The sequence below is a fragment of the Perca fluviatilis genome, chromosome 15 (assembly GCF_010015445.1).
Source record: "Perca fluviatilis chromosome 15, GENO_Pfluv_1.0, whole genome shotgun sequence".
In the NCBI taxonomy this organism is placed as follows: Eukaryota; Metazoa; Chordata; class Actinopteri; order Perciformes; family Percidae; genus Perca; species Perca fluviatilis.
Window position 1 is genome coordinate 14,564,309 of NC_053126.1, and position 17,887 is coordinate 14,582,195.

The following is a 17,887-nucleotide window of genomic DNA, read 5'->3' on the forward strand; positions in this document are numbered from 1 at the left end:
CATAACTTCCGTAAAATGTCAAATTGTTGTTTTTACACTAAGAATTATATCATGATTCGAAATTCCAAGATGGCTGGTTAGACGCGAATGCTACCAGCACTTGGTAGGTGGGTGTAATTTTTGTTGTCTTCTCTACATTGTTGTATTTTACATGCAGAAATCTGAACAATTAAGATCTTCAGGAGGAGTTACTTAATGGCATTTTCTTTTGCAGTTATATACCATTCAAATAGATTACCACTGATTTGAAAAGACCATATTAATTGGTGAGCTTTAGAGGTGCTGGTGGGCAGATTATGTTACCATCAGACAGAGCCAGACTAACTGTTTCCCTGTTTTCCATCTCTGTACTAAGCCAAGATATGATAAGGGCTACTTGCTGTAGCCTTATATGGTACTTAAAAGGCAAAAGCCTATTTCCCATAAAAACTATTCCTTTTAGGTGGCTCGCTAAAATAATTCAAATCTCTCAGTTAACTTCTTTTCATGTAAAATAGTAGAAAGTCCCATTTATCATCACACACCAACAGTATGAAAACACAAACCTTCAAACATGTTGGCTTCATTCACCACCATCAGATAAGGTACTGATTGTGAAAGGGATGTGTTTACATGAATTTGATCAAGGATGATAACAGTTTCCTCTTCATGAATCATGGAATCTTCCCAGAGCATTGCACCACACGCCAGACAGTCTTCAAGTCTTCACACACAACACACTTTGATAACATGAGGGCCTACATGTCTGAACAGGTGGGTAAAACAGCCACCCATAACTGAATCATGGGTTTCTGAGAAGTGTTAGTTACTTTTGGCGGACCAAAGCATGACATGACAAAAGATGATTGATCAGTGTCAATCAAAACATGATTACTGTGTATATTTAAAGATGACTCCTCCACTTACGCTCATGTTTCAGGGTTGTACAAACTCCTAGCAATGGTTTTGTCTGACACAGGAAAGAGTGCTGTACAGCAGCTGTGATTCATCCAAAATGAATCCGGTGCCAGGTTACGTGCAATGTAATGTGTTCACTAGAGTAAGAGGGAAAGTTCAGATAATTCATCACTTGTTTTGCTGCGAGTAACATCTGAATGTCAATTCAATTTTATTTATAGTATCAAATCATAACAAGAGTTATCTCAAGACACTTTACAGATTGAGTAGGTCTAGACCACACTCTATAATTTACAAAGATCCAACAATTCCAGTAATTCCCCCAAGAGCAAGCATTTAGTGCAACAGTGGTGAGAAAAAAAAATCCATTTTAGGCAGAAAACTTGAGTGGTGAGGAAAACTTCCTTTTATGGAGAAACCTCAGACAGACCCAGGCTCTTGCTAGGCGGTGTCCGATTGCGCCAGTTTGGGGTGTGATGAACAGTGGCAATTCCAGTCACAATAAAGATAATGGAACTATGACTAGTAGTTGTAGTAATTCATGGCGTAGCAGGGCTCTGCAGGGCACTGCAGGACGTAGCAGACCATAGCAGGGCGCGGAACAGGATTACTGTGACAGCTGCAACCATTATTTAGGTGCCACCCTAATCCAAGGAAAACTGCGGGGTGAAAAAACAAGCATTTGTGGGACATGGATACACACAGATGGATAGAGAGACGAGAGAGGAGCTCAGTGTGTCAAAGGAAGTCCCCCGGCAGTCTAAAACTAACTCTAAGAGTTGGTCCAAGGCAAACCAGCTCTATAAGGGTTGGTAGATGAATCTGACGACTATGAAGAGAAGCAGAGAAGAGAAGGGGTGCCATGTCTGCAGCGATACACCTTCCCCCGCAGGACAGTAATATGTTTTCATTATTGTGTCATTTTAGCCAACAAGTAATTGCCCCCCACAAGTCATGACTACTATGTTTGTTTGGTTTGCCCCAGAATTTTGAAATTCTATTTAGTGGGTTTTATGAACAATGATTCAAGAATATCTTTTAAAACCTCAAACTCCAATGCCCTTCCAAATTTTTGCATTTGCCCCGAATGAAAAAAGGAAGTGTGTTGTGATCACACACAATGAAATGGAAAATTGTATGTTGTGTAATTTTAGTGTAATTCAGGACGATGTATTTGATTTTAAAGCTGCACTGATAACTATTTTAATATCTACAATGGATTGAATGAGTACATTATCTCCTAGTGATGAACCCACAAATAATTATTACCTAACTTCCATAGACTGTAAATATTAACAGACTATGCTAACTTCCCATGAATGTACAAAGTGTTTAAGCATTTCTATTGAATTGTTTTTATTTTATGGCCCACAACTTTACTGTTTTTATTCACTCTCATCAGCTTCTTTCAGCAGCAGATAAACTAGTATTATATGCTGCTTTCCCATCACTAAATGACAGACACACAAAGTTAACAATCACATGAGGGAACATAATGGACCGTTTAGTGGCTGAAGAGCCAGATATTTCCCTCGGGAGTTGGCTCAGAGGAAAACGGAGCTTAAGGGAGAGTGAATATTGGACTTAGATGTGTCAGGTGAATTTTCCTCATGTCCACTGGATGTGTGAATATACAGTACATTCCCTGAAACATTTTAAGTTGGGTTGAGGTGATACTGTGTAAGTGTTGTCTTTACAGTTAGTTCCCCCCAAACCAAAAGAAATCAATAAATGCTGCTTTAACTACAATCACTAATAAAGTTCTTCTGGCTTGATCAGATTCACTTCAATCTTTTTGTGAACATACAATAGATGCACTGAAGGGGAAGTAGAGGTTAAACATATGCACACATTTAAATTAACACGATATTAACAATTGTTTTTTCTTCATAGGCTTCATAGTTAAAATCGTTCTGAAATGCATTTCAAATTAGCCCTTTTGCCTTTGATATTTTGTTTAGTTACAGTGTTACTTGCAGCTAATTGAATTGACGTCAATTGCATTGTTTTTTGTATTTTGTTTTGAGATGGTGCAACTATTATTAATACATATCTAATATATTCCTAATACATTTCTTTTGTGTTTTCTTTCAACTAACTATAGAAGTGTAAAAAAGTAAAATTGTTCCAAGGGACATACATGAGGGGATCCCCATTGGTTGAAAAAAAATTGAGAACCTCTGGTTTCAATTATTCATCAGATAAAGTGCTGCCCCAGGCATCTTAGTCATTCACTGGTAGCATTGTGGAGGAAATGACTACAATAATGGACATTTCAATTTACCAGTATGGGTCTGTTACGTAAAAGTAAAAGTTCCTGTAAATGAGTTTCAAAGGGCTGCAACATTTCTACTGAAACCAATTTAAGACAATTATGATGCTTTTTGGACGTTACCAGCCAACTCATGGTGACTAACAGTGACGATGTGACGCCATACTGAGGACAGTTCAGACCACTTGACCCCAGAGTCTGACTATGGTGTAATTTTAATGGGGCTTTTGTTTCAAGCAGATGTTTTCCTCCTGTCCCTGAGGTGAATTTGTTAATGTTGATTCATTGTCTCACGTTATCACCAATGAAATCGAAATAGCTGTACAGATGAATGGAAAACAGTGGGAATTACCCCTGGACTGTGGCTTGGTCGGATTAAAACAAAGAAGAGGGGGCAGACATGCAGCAGAGGGATGGCTAGTCGAAAAAAAGCTACGCGTTGGTCAGGTCATGTGGCATGTGTGCAGGCAACAGGGCAGAGGAGGTGGGAGACAGAGGATGTGGGTCACTGCCACAGCACCCACCAGTTCCCGCAATGAGACCCTCTGTCTTGCCGGGCACTTCCTTTTGAGAGTATTCCTGGCCTTGCAAGTCTGTAATTAAGGGGAAGGAGGTTCAGGCCATTCCTGAGCCCCTTTTGGAGTTTGTAGTGGGTAAAGTACACAGGGGGCAGCTTACATTGCACTTCTTCGACAAATCTGCCCTCTTTCAACAAATTAAAACCAAATGTTGATACAATAATCCAGATCTCAACTGGCAAGTAAAACCCTGTTCTAAAGTGAGATTTGCAGTGTGGGAAATAGCTCAGAATGGTCATGCTGTGAGGTCATTTGAAACATGCCCAGGAGCCGGGAACACGGCTGCAATCTGAACACAGCCTACCACATCAGTCAGCATCTCGGTGCAGAGGAAGCCGACTGTTTGAACAGGGGGCGGCAGGCTTTGCCCAGAAGAAGGCGTCTGATGTTCCTCTGATGCCTTTGCTAAACTGTGGAAAGAGACAAAAGCATATTTCTACTCATTTGGTTTTGGATGGGTCACGTCCTTTCATGTGTCTTAATATCTGTCCAAAACCCAACATCTGTGATGTTGTGCCTGTTACGTCTTTTGTGTCTGGTAACTTCCACCCTGCTTACGGCGAGTCATACTGGCTTGCGAAATGTCTAACAATTTGGGAATTTTCCTTATCTAACTGACGGCACCCTCTGCTCTCACTCTCTCTTCCTGCCTGGTTTTACACAGACATCAAGTAACAGAGACCTGTGGAAAAGCAACCAGGCAAAAATGCTTAACTATGGAAAAGAGTGGAAACATTTGTTGGAGTGACCAGAAGACTGACAGTCGGTGGCCAAATATGATGTCAGAGAGCAAGGCAGCCACAGCAGATACAGTCCTCTCTCTCCCTCTCTTCAGTCCTCTTCATTATTCATCATAAGCTCTAATCATCAAACACACTATGCCCTTATTGTGATCCCTCGCTTCGAAGCCAGAATCAACACGGGAGGCCACAAAACCCAAAACTCTTGAGATCCTTAGTTTCCTGAGGTGGTGCTGCAGCGGTGAACTTTCCAACAACAGAGCCATCTATTTTTGTGCATGAGTAAGGGATGAGAAACAACCAAAGAATTTGACTATAGCATAATGTTTCTTTCACAGAAGAGCAGAGGGGTTCGGGTAGCTCACGCTTGGGGGAATCGCCGCCAGATTGAAACTATTAAGTTGAAGGCGATGATGTCACTTCTCTCCACTACTCCACTCCTACTTAACTCCTACTTCCTCAGTATTTTCATCTGTTACAAACAGTGTTTTAATAGTTACTGAAACTGACTTTGCGTGCATAAACACTTTCACTGAATTAAAACCTGGCCACAAATGGCGGCGTGGGCTGACGATTACTCTGTAGGACCCACATCAGTATTTTCTCAACTGTGAATTATCATTAGCATAAATGTTTAAAGCGGCTGTAATCAATTTTAATATAACAATGTATCAAATGACAATGTGGCAACATTGTGACAAAATTTAAGGGATTGCTCATAGTGATGAATTTACAAAAAATTATCAACTGAATCTGAAGCACCCCTTAGCTTTACAGAGCTTTAAAGAGTTCTAGCTCATTGTTTAGTTGTCCGGTCAACACCTTCACTGTTTCACTCTCACTGCTCTCATAGCTACGTTTTCAGCTTCTGTTAAAAAACTGCTACACTACCTGCTCAGCACCAAACAGCAGACAAACACAGTTACTGACGAGCTGGGGAACATTTGGGGAGCCAGATATTTCCCTAAATAGTTGGTAGAGACCAAAAACCGAGCTTAAAGAGAGTGAATATTGGACTTATATTCACTGTGTGGACACAAACACAACTCCAAATGAATGATAATGTTGCTCTGTAACTGCTGGGTGTGTAAATATACTGTTTGCTAACAAGTTTGCCATATCAACTTAAAATGTGATTATATGTCAATATTGTGTTTTATAGCTTGTGTTTCCTGTTGCCAAGTTGTCAAAACAATCAGTTGTTGCAGGTTTAGGGTATATTACATTACAAACAATTGAGGAAATATAAAAAAGGGGAATAACTCCACAGAAATGTGTGACAATTGTCCAATTTGTAGTATCACCACAGGTGTTGTAAGATATTGTGTATGGTTACTGTTACCACAGTGTAACCTAAGGTTGGAGGTCAGTCCAGAGCCATGACCCTCACAGCTACTAGTCAAACTTCTGAAATAATTAGAGAGAACTGAGAAGATTGATACCACTTTGATGTCTATGTGTTAAATAAAAGCTCCCCCCCCCCCAAACAAAAAAAAACCCAGCAAATTGTTGTTTTTGGTCCAGATGAAACAAACAAAATGCTATGTGTTGATAAGTGAGCTTGTGCCATGACCAGTTTTCCATGATTTTCACTGAGCACACCCATGCTCCCCAGAGGATCCATTAGTATAATATGATGATTTTCCCCTTCTAGGCTATGTTGGAATGGCAAAACCATAAAATAGCTGCCTGATGTATTTTTCTGAATGTAAGCACAAATATATTAAGATAAGGAAACACCTCACACATAAACTCATAATGTCCCCGTATTTTCTAAGCTGATTTCGGGTTATTTCTTCTTTGCCGATGGTTAGGTTATAAGTTAAGTTGATGTTAGATAAAGCTAAATCTTGTTATATTGGGGGCTTCTAGATTTGGGGAAAAGTCAAGGTTAAAAGTTGAGGTTATGATTTAAGGAAACGGGTAACACAAAGAGAAGTGTGTTTTGTGTGTGTGTGTGTGTGTGTGTGTGTGTGTGTGTGTGTGTGTGTGTGTGTGTGTGTGTGTGTGTGTGTGTGTGTGGCTGAGGCTGTATTACAGTGAAGGATGTTGCATGTATCGCACACAGTCATCCACCTCTTCATGCGACGATATTGTGACAGAACATGACGGGAAGTTGTAAGATACTGTGTATGGTCACAGCTACTAGTCAAACTTCTGTTAAAGAAATAATTAGAGAGAACTGAGAAGAGTGATACCACTTTGATGTCTATGTGTTAAATAAAAGCCCCCCCCAAAAAAAACAAACAAACAGCAAATTGTTGTTTTTGGTCCAGATGAAACAAACAAAATGCTATGTGTTGATAAGTGAGCTTAAGAGATGCTGGCTGGCATATTTAGTTATGTTTCGACAGAGCCAGGCTAGCTGTTTCTGGGCCTTCGCATCTCTCACTCTTTTGGAATCTCTGCACTGTCATTGCAGCCGGGAAAGACTTTTACAACACTGTAGCAACACTTTCTACCTATATATAGTTATGACATCACAACCGTACGAAAGTTCTGATGCGGTTTCTGAATCCAGGCTGCATGAGTTTCTCTGTGGAATGAGCTTTTTACTACTTTCAAATTATTTATATATACAGTATTCATATAGCACCTCGGCATGCTTTATGATAATAAAAAAGACATGGCAATTTCACTTCTTACAATATGGCACCTTTATAAGTACTTCCAAAATTGTCAAAGTATTTCTTAAACTTTACTGTTAAAGTTCATGGCTTCCAGAAAATGAATCCTAGTGAACCTTTCCTTTAGTTCTGTCATCAGGCCCAAATTACCTCTTGTACACACACACACACACACACACACACACACACACACACACACACACACACACACACACACACACACACACACACACACACACACACACACACAAATCTACATCCATGACCACTTTTCCATGAATTTCACTGAGCATACACACACTCCCCAGAGGATCCAGAACATTGGGGAGCCAGATATTTCCCTAAATAGTTGGTAGAGACCAAAAACCGAGCTTAAAGAGAGTGAATATTGGACTTATATTCACTGTGTGGACACAAACACGACTCCAAATGAATGATAATGTTGCTCTGTAACTGCTGGGTGTGTAAATATACTGTTTGCTAACAAGTTTGCCATATCAACTTAAAATGTGATTATATGTCAATATTGTGTTTTATAGCTTGCTTTTCCTGTTGCCAAGTTGTCAAAACAATCAGTTATTGCAGGTTTAGGGTATATTACATTACAACCAATTGAGGAAATATAAAAAAGGGGAATAACTCCACAGAATTGTGTGACAATTGTCCAATTTGTAGTATCACCGCAGGTGTTGTAAGATATTGTGTATGGTTACTGTTACCACAGTGTGACCTAAGGTTGGAGGTCAGTCCAGAGTCATGACCCTCACAGCTACTAGTCAAACTTCTGTTAAAGAAATAATTAGAGAGAACTGAGAAGATTGATACCACTTTGATGTCTATGTGTTAAATAAAAGCTACCACAAGCAGCCGGTTATCTTTGGGTTGGAGTGGTGGACTATGTCTTGGCTCTGAGGAGTTGCCAGGCAACCAGCAGAGCCTCTGGGAAACAGTCCAACACATAAGGTTTTTACTACTTTCAGAGTATTTATATATACAATATTTATATAGCACCTCGGCATGCTTTATGATAATAAAAAAGACATGGCAATTTCACTTCTTACAATATGGGACCTTTATAAGTATTTCCAAAATTGTCAAAGTATTTCTTAAACTTTACTGTTAAAGTTCATGGCTTCCAGAAAATTAATCCTAGTGAACCTTTAGCTCCGTCATCAGGCCAAAATTACCTCTTGTAGACACACACACACACACACACACACACACACACACACACACACACACACACACACACACACACACACACACACACACACACATACACACACACACACACACATTACATCCATGACCAGTTTTCCATGATTTTCACTGAGCACACCCATGCTCCCCAGAGGATCCATCAGTATAATATGATGATTTTCCCCTTCTAGGCTATGTTGGAATGGCAAAACCACAAAATAGCTGTCTGATGTATTTTTCTGAATGTAAGCACAAATATATTAAGATAAGGAAACACCTCACACATAAACTCATAATGTCCCCGTATTTTCTAAGCTGATTTCAGGTTATTTCTTCTTTGCCGATGGTTAGGTTATAAGTTAAGTTGATGTTTGATAAAGCTAAATCTTGTTATATTGGGGGCTTCTAGATTTGGGGAAAAGTCAAGGTTAAAAGTTGAGGTTATGATTTAAGGAAACGGGTAACACAAAGAGAAGTGTGTGTGTGTGTGTGTGTGTGTGTGTGTGTGTGTGTGTGTGTGTGTGTGTGTGTGTGTGTGTGTGTGTGTGTGTGTGTGTGTGTGTGTGTGTGTGTGTGGCTGAGGCTGTATTACAGTAAAGGATGTTGCACGTATCGCACACAGTCATCCACCTCTTCATGCGACGATATTGTGACAGAACGTGACGGGAAGTGAAAACGTTTGGAGCCCCTGGGCTCCGCAGTGCTGCTGCAGCTCACTGGCTGAAGCCCCCAGCGGGGGAGGAGTCTGTCGCCAGTCTCACTAATAAAACGCGGCTGCTCCTGACAGTAGTGGAAAACAGATTTGGAAGAGGAAGTCTGTGTGCCTGACTCGGGTCTTCAACAGGAAAGAACTCCCTCTCATGCCTTGTGCATCTCATATTCTGACAAGTGGACCGTCTGTAATTCCTTTCAAGTTGCAGGGGACATTTCTGAGTCATCTCCTTTAGGCTTGCCGGACTGCTCAACTGTTCCTTCACGTTTTTTTTTTTTTTAACCTTCACCTCTTTAAATTAAATAGTTTTCTAAGATGACTTGGACGGCAAACAGTTGTTTTGTCACTCTGACCATTCTGTTTCTGTGGCGAGTGGAAGAAATAGCAGAAGCCTGCAGCTGCGCCCCAGTGCATCCTCAGCAGGCGTTTTGCAACTCAGATGTTGGTAAGTTGATTTAGTGAGTAAAATGAATGCATGTACGTATTTGGTCAATATATGTTTGAATATAGGTTCGTTCGAGTTATTTCTGACAAAGAATCTGTAAATGCTGAGAGGGAAACTTCCCCTACTCTTGTGTTTACAATTACAGGGGGAGGAGGATGGAATTTTCTGTCTCTCAATCTTTCTTTCCACTGCCCTCCTGTCTTTTTCCTCTCTTCTCTCTCTCTCTCTCCCACTCTCTCTTTCTCTCTCTCTCTCTCTCTCTCTCTCTCTCTCACTCTAATCATCTGTTGAAATTCTCTTAGTCTTGATACTGACAGAAATGTACTCTATCTCATTTGTAGTGGTGGAATGTAACCAAACACATTTACTGAACTACTGTATTTAAGTGCTAATTCAAGATACTTTACTTGAGTATATCTATTTTATCTTACTTTGTATTCTACTTCACAACACATCTTAGAGACAAATATTGTACTTTTTACTCTACTAGATTTATCTGAAAGCTTTAGTTACTTTTTAGATTACAATTTATCACACCATTCCTGTCCAGTTAAAACCATGCATCTCCAGTGTTGATTTTGAAAGTTTGTGATAAGCTAAAGAAGAATGAAGTGTTCCTTTATGTGTTGAGAAAATTCTCCTTCTTCTTAAGCTAAATGAACTATTTATAAATCTTCCTGGATCAGATGGAAAATTCATCGTCACAAAGCTGAAAACAGAGCATGACAGAGCGGACACCATGAAGTGTTGACTTTTATTTTATTTTTTTAGATATATGTATTTCTCACAGGGCAAACATATGATTCATTTATAGAATATGATGCCTTGCTTTAGATAAAGCTACCCAACAGTATATAAAGTAGTTAGAATCAGCACAACCTTAAACATCTACAGCAATAAAATGCAAGATACACATTAATGCAGAAGTAATATTAATCCAAAAGCATCATATGTATTGGTAAAACAAAATTATTAATACAAGATTTCTTACATAAGCACTTGTGCCACATAATTGCCTGTTTATTGAGGCTGATCAGAGTAACTGTGTGGAGTGTATGTTTCAGAGAAGAGGACAGCACAGACATGATAGTATCTCATCCTGGTGAGTAAACTAAGGATCAAGTAGCTTAATGCTCATCATGATGATGCAAACAAAATGACTCCTCCCATCCTCAACTCAATGGTTGAGAGGTGTTTGGTGCACTTCCTTAATGACTACTAAATGGCTATTTAATTTGCTCTTTCTCAAAGGTCATGTGGATCCTTTCCCTCTTATTTTTCACCTATTACAAAACACTGCTTGTTGCTGCCTTCAACACAGGCCTTAAGCTAACGGGAGTCCCAACAGTGAGCAGCTTGTGTAGCTATTTAAATTGGTGGTTTGCTGAGGGTCTTTTTTCTTGGTTGTGAGCTGGCTGAGTGTGTGTTATGTATACAGAAGCTGACTTATTCAAAGGTTTCTCTTTACCATTGGATTCCATGCCTCTGGAGGGTGAAGAAACCACATTATCCTGCTGAAGAGTTTACTGTAAAGGAAAGTCTTGATTTCTCAGCAGTTCCTTTTACCCTTCTCATTGAGATAATTTAAAAATGTTGCCACTTCTCAAATGCAGCCAGGTAGCTCATGTAAGACACTTGAAGAGAGTGAAGGAAGTTAGCTAAGATGACATTTAACTTAGGTTTAACTACTTGTTACAAATATCACAGTATCAAAGGGTATAGGATATAGTATAGACTACTACTACTACTACTACTACTACTAACTAAGTAAATGTATTCCAATAGTCTTACTTTTGTATTGAAACAGACTGATGACATATGATATATATTTTCAGTTCTCTTGAACATAATAGTAAATACACTAAATCAACTCTCTTATTTCAACACAGTGGGACAATGTCTAACCTTTGGCATGAAAATAACATTATTTTTCTTATTATTATTAACACTTTAAGTGCTTGTTTTTTTTCCTTTCTCCACAGTACAAATACAGACATTTTTAAATTCCATTCTAGATGCAGGGTTTTAATTATTTGTTCAGGTAGAGGGCACAGGGATTTATCTGTGGATTGATTTAAACCTAAGGTGCTGATAGTCATCAGAACTTCCAGACTAATTCATTTCATCAGTAAGGTCAGATCCTAACATGACTTTAACCCTCCTGCTCCTGCTTCAGCACCATGGATAGACCCTCCTACTTATGTAACATAAACCACCATTACCACCACTGGCCAAAAGGTTCTTGATACCAAAGAATGTTCATTTGTGATGTTATTGGCAGGCAAAGTCACTGGTGGCTCCATAGAAAATATATGGGTGGCCAACTTTGCGAAATTATGAATTGCTATGTTGAGCTGGCACATTCAAAATGAAAGTCATTATCTACCATAGCTCTGGCTTTACTCTGCAGGCTTCCCCTTCTAGCTTCTGGTCTATTAGTATGTAAACAATATTTGTATGGTATTTGCATGCTGTTAATGCACAGTAAGACATTGCCTTGAGGAACCCATACTGTCAAAAAGTTTACTGAAGTGAAAGTACTTAAGTTGCACGGACGTAGAGTTAGTCAGAGTGTCAAGAGTCAACGGAAAATTACTCAAAAACATGAGTAGCTTGCAAACTTAGTCTTACAAGTGAAACTCTGAAAAATAAGGAAGAAGAGTCAGTCAAAGTTTGCAGAAATTGCGATTTGCAATGTCAGCTTTAAATATAGTTTGTTACTATATAAAGTATAGTTGTTGTGGAAGACAAAGTCATGATACAGTTAAGAATAGAGGTAAAAGTACAAATCCTAATGTACAGTATAAGTAGACTGCAGTGTAAAACCATTAATTTAAAAGTCTGATCAAAGCAAACTGTAGATTTTAACTGGTTAGTTTCCACCTCTGCCCCTAGTTGACCTCAGCTTACTGTATTTTAATAAAGCCTGGCCTATTTCTCTCTTCATATACTAGAGTAAACAAAAACAAAATACCAGCTATAGTTGCAAACATGTACAGTAGTTCCATATGAAATCTTTCCTCATTAATGGAAATCCATCCCTTTGGGTTCTTGGCTTAGGCAAAGGAATACACGGGCGGTCATATGCTGCGCTCATTATGTATTTGCAGTTTATTTCACAATTCTCTGTGATTCTAGAGTGTACCACTTTTGTGAACAAGGAAAGCGAATCATTTCAGATTATGAAAGAGAGCCAGCTTTCTAACACGACTTCTGGTACAATCACAGCCCCTGCACAGCAAACAGAGTTGCCATTAAAACCAGACTGAATGTGTGCATGCTCTCTCAACGGCCGCTTTAAACTCCAGGGTGGATAATGCATTGCATCAATCTGTCCAGCAGGTTCATTTAATGTGCTCTTTGATTTCATAATTTTATGAAGAGAAACCTACCTGTTGGGATGTGGGCAGAGAAAGAGTAAACATTCAAATGGCAAATAAACATTAAAAATGTGATGCCAGAAAGACAAACCATTACCATATTTCAACAATGAGGTTTTAAACTAATTTCATTTTTAAGTATAGTAAATAAATAGACAATGGTGGGTAAACCCATGTATGCTTGGAGAGTGTTACCATGAGTCAGTTTGAATTTGTAGTTTAGTTTTTCTTGTTCAAAGTCTGACTACTTTGTGGCTTCTCAGAGAGGGAAATGGATGTACAGGCCCTGCAATTACATGACATGCCTTTGCTTTCTTCTCTTTTTCTCTTTATTTTCTAAACTAAAACTTTAAACTCCCATGACCACAATACTTCATACAAAATGATGTGTTTATTGTTTGAGTTACTAGAAAATGAGATGGTTCCTTTAGTTGCCAGCTTTCTGAAACTTGTGATTTTTGTAGGGCTTGGTCAGCCTGTTCCAGAAAACCTCTTCATGTCCTGTGAGAATTAGGTATACACTGTAAATCAGTACAGAAAATTTAGGTCTTTATTAGGAATAGGCATCAGAACTTGTTTTGGATTTTTTTTTTTTTTATTATTGTTTATGACTTAACTAGCTGGAATGTGGATGTTTTGCAAATAATGAATGGAAGAAAATATCTTTTAGAATTTGTCTATTTTAAGCATGCTGCATGGAATTTAAAGAGCTTACCCTCTCCCTCAAAAATTTGTTTTTCTTTCTTTTGTTTTTTTAAAATATTGTACATATTTATTGCCCTACTTTACACTAGTAGAAGGAGAAGTGATCTGTGTGGGATTCTGCACACTCAGGTGAAGGGGATTACCACTAATCCACTTTGTAGCCAAAGAAGTTGGAGAGTTTCTTTGCACTACTCGCTCAAAGTGTTTTTTTGATGTGTAAACCATCTTCACTGTTGTAGAGAATCACTCGGTGCAGTTTGTCATTCTAAATCAGGCCTGCAGTGTACAGCTTGTTTGTCAGTATATCTGCTACTTCACAGCAGCCCTGCAGCACACAGAAAAAAAACACACAGCTTGCATACTCCGTATTTTGCACATTTTCCTGGCTACAAACTAAATCCTCCCCCTCTCCGTTGTGCTCTCTACCTCCTCTTCTCCCTGTCAACTTGTATGTTTGTGATAGTATTGCTTTGAAAGGCTGTCTTCTCCCTGTACACAAGAAACAGGCTACCTCTGCAATGTGACTGCTATTCCTGTCCCGTTCTCTCCTCTGTTCCCCTGCTCTTTAAGGGTCGACTCTTTAGACCCTTAAAAGGAGATATTCTCTAAGCCTCTATTGTCATTGAATTAGGGCACATGGCCCGCAGCTTCATACCTTTGTCATATAAAAAGCAAATGAAAAGGCTTAAACTTATTTGGTAAGGAAGTGGGCTGGTGATGGTCTGAGGCATTCAGAAGCTGCCACCTAGAGAAAGCAAGGACTTGAACTCTGACTTCAGAGAGAACATCTGGTTAACACTAACTCTGTCGCTGGTCTCCTCCGCTTAACAGCTTGATTTTGAATATGATTTTGTAAGTGTAGTAATCACTGCATGATTCCAGTAATCCACAGGTATTTATCTATGATTGGCATATAAATAATAATAAACTGTACTTCAGTACTTGGATTCACATGACAGAGGCAGTGATTGTGAAACACATGAGTCATAAGTTTTTGTTGAATACTCACAATTTGAGCTTGGGCTTCTTCGTGTGGCTTTGATGAAATTTTTCCACTTGAACTGTTAGATTTTTTCCCCCGTCCAGACCTCTCTGAATCTGGAACTTCAGAGTGCGAGAGAGAGAGAGGGGGAGAGAGAGAAGGGGGAAGGCAGAGGTTGATTTGCATTTCAGCACCTCTATCCAGACAGAGAGGTAGGCCGGCAGAGAGACCTGGCGAAGGGGAGCATTCTAGTTCAGCTTTTCAGAGATTGCTGACTGGCTTCCTCCTGTGTCGGCCCAGGAGCCTGGGAGCAGGCAGCACACATTCTTCTCTCTGATTGCAGCTGATGAAACACTCATGTTGCCTCTGTCTTCCCAGCACCTGGCACATGCAAACTCCTCAGATCCAAGCCACAGCAATGTGTTGTGGCCGACTCCAGCATGCCGAACCTGGGCTAGGCTTAGATCAGATACAGACAGGCCCAGATCCTGTTCAGTTTTAACATGACAAAAGTGTTTGAATTTGAAACTTTGCCTTTTTAAACAGAATGCATGTAAATGTGGGTTGTTTTTGTCTCTTTCCAGTTATCAGGGCAAAGGTAGTTGGAGAGCAGTTGGTTGATGCTGGCAATGACATCTATGGAAACTCCATCAAGCGTATCAAGTATGACATCAAACAAATCAAGGTATGTGGGATAAAGCTATTGTTTTCATGTTTGGGTATACACTTAATTCCCAATATGAATCTAAATGTTCTTTCCTCTGTTTGAATTGTCAGATGTTCAAAGGTCCCACCCATGTTTTCGATGCTATCTACACTGCTCCCACCTCAGCCGTGTGTGGAGTGACTCTGGAGAATAATGGCACGGAGTATCTTCTCACAGGTACAACTTTTTCCACATTACAAATCACACATTATAAAAAACATAACAAATTAAATTAGTTTTCATGTGGCCGGGTTGGCTCAGTGGGTAGAGCAGGCACACATATGCTGAGAGGTTTATGCCTCGACGCAGAGGTCCAGGGTTTGAATCCGACCTGTGACGATTTCCTGCATGTCTTCCCCCCCTCTCTCTCTCTCCCCTTTCTCACCTAGCTGTCCTGTCAAAAAAAAAAAAAAGGCGGAAAAGCCCAAAGAAATAATCTTTTTAAAAATTAGTTTTCATGTCATTTAATGCACTTTCCTTCATCTACAGGCAAACTGCATGCTGATGGGACGATGCATATCGCAGTGTGTGACTTCATTGAGCCCTGGGAGGCCACGAGTGCCACCCAGAAGAAGAGCCTGACTCAGCGCTATGAAATGGGCTGTGATTGCAAGGTAGAAAAGTTGATGCATATACAATAGTTGAAGTAGAATTCCCCACTGCTGAAGTACCACAAACTAAAATAGTCTTGAAAATTGCATTGTTTGTTGTAAATTTAATCCCCAACTGGTTCTCCTCTCCGACCCTAAGATCACCCGCTGCCGCTTCATACCCTGCATGATCAGCAGCCCGGCGGAGTGCCTGTGGACGGACTGGTTGATTGAGAAGACATACAATGGAGGGCAGGCCAAACACTTTGCTTGTATCAAGAGGAGTGATGACTCTTGTGCCTGGTACAGAGGGGAAGCACAACCTAAAAGGGATTTCCTGGACATCGAAGACCCTTAACTCAACCACTGTCCAGTAGTCTGAGGATGTCTTAGATACTAAGATACAAATACCAAAAACACAAATAAATACACAAGTCAAATTCTTATTTTGTTTTAGTCATAATGTGTGTGCTCTGTGGTGAGATTGTTTTTATTTGCAGGATTTGGTATGTTTTTAATCAAGCACTTTTAGACACTTCTACCCCTAAATCCAAAGCACTTCCTCATAAACCACTTCTCCCTCAGCTTTTTTTTCAGCTATTAATTTACCTTTTGAACCAAAGGTATCGTTTAGAGTGAACTATAATTCTATAATGCAACACATACACAGCTATAACTCAAAGTGTAACAATTCTGTGAATCTGTGTGTTCATTAATAACATTAGCTGGCAATCGGGGCCTTGATTTGTGACAGCAGAGCTATCCGGGATCTAGTGCCACCTGTTGCCTTTCCTGCATAAGATTCTTTCTTGTACGAAGTATGCAAAACTCTCCCCCACCCTGTTTTTTTTAAAGGTGTGGCAAACCGGTTTCACTTAAGCACAATCTGTGCTTTTGCTATTTGTTTTCTTTAAATAATCCTGAATAGACAAGAAAGCACTTTGAACACAATTGCCACAGCAGTCATATTTTGTCTCTTATGAAAAATGTCTGAAAAGAGGATTGAATCCTCAAATTTGTATTTTTTTTTCTATATATTACTGCTCTTCTCTTTGTAATGCTTTAGTGTAAGAACATTTTATTTAAGGTTATATGATCCACCATATTCTATTGAAAATAGACCACATTTTGATACTTTTTTGTGACTAGTGACAACATTGGTATTGTATAAAGAGAAGACCAACTATTTTAACAGTTTTATAAAAATACACACATTTTATGTTCAGGTCAAATTGTAAGCTTAAATGTTAACTGTCTGACTGGCTCGTCCTTTAGGACAGTCAGTGGGTTAAAGAACATATTGTAACCAATCATCCATTTACACTACATGCAGAGCCTTTGATATGATATATGACTTTAATGATTAATATAAGAGTGTAAAAAGATTCCTTATTTGAAACTGTAGTCAAGTATGATGTCTTGTGCTGGTTTCACATGAGACTTTTGAGATGATTTTGCATGCATGTCCAGCTGAAACAATTCTGTACATTTGACTATTATATTAAATGCCAAACCCTGTTTTGATGTTTGTACTGGTTATTTTGACATCAATGTGTGCCGATTAACAAGACTCCAGCATTCAGTTTTTATCACTAATTCCAAAGGATTTCAATTAATCAAAGAATCAGAGTGGCTTTGTTTAATAGTTGTGTACTTACAATACACCAATTTTGGTTTTAAGTGACTGACACTGAACTCATATTAGTCCAAACACACACATGCTGCAGAGAGAACAGTACTAGGCCTACTTTTGTTCAAGGGAGGCATACAGCAGACACAAAACTTAAGCAAAATTTTCAAGTTATTGAATCAATATTTAATAGACTTAATAGAGGCATGTATAGTAGTTACAGTAGCCTAACTGCTTTGCTACACTTCAACAGCGATCTGCTGCCGCTTAGTGGAGACAACAGCATGCAACATTCACAGACCTTGTACGAGCCTATATCCATGTGCTAAAATGTGCAATTAGAAAATTATACTCTCAGGATTTCACTAGGCCTATATTAAATAATTATATATATTGCTAGATAGTTATTGTAATCTGGTCATG

The 17,887-nt window shown here is 39.2% G+C and overlaps 1 protein-coding gene across 1 annotated transcript; it reads left to right on the forward strand.

Annotated features, from left to right (window-relative positions):
- Positions 1-9,091: 9,091 nt before the first annotated feature.
- Positions 9,092-17,352, forward strand: timp2b (TIMP metallopeptidase inhibitor 2b). The gene is made up of 5 exons (XM_039825831.1): positions 9,092-9,471; positions 15,123-15,223; positions 15,316-15,421; positions 15,734-15,858; positions 15,995-17,352. The coding sequence occupies exons 1-5, from the start codon at positions 9,342-9,344 to the stop codon at positions 16,190-16,192; spliced, it is 660 nt and encodes a 219-aa protein (XP_039681765.1). The 5' UTR covers positions 9,092-9,341; the 3' UTR covers positions 16,193-17,352.
- Positions 17,353-17,887: the final 535 nt, after the last annotated feature.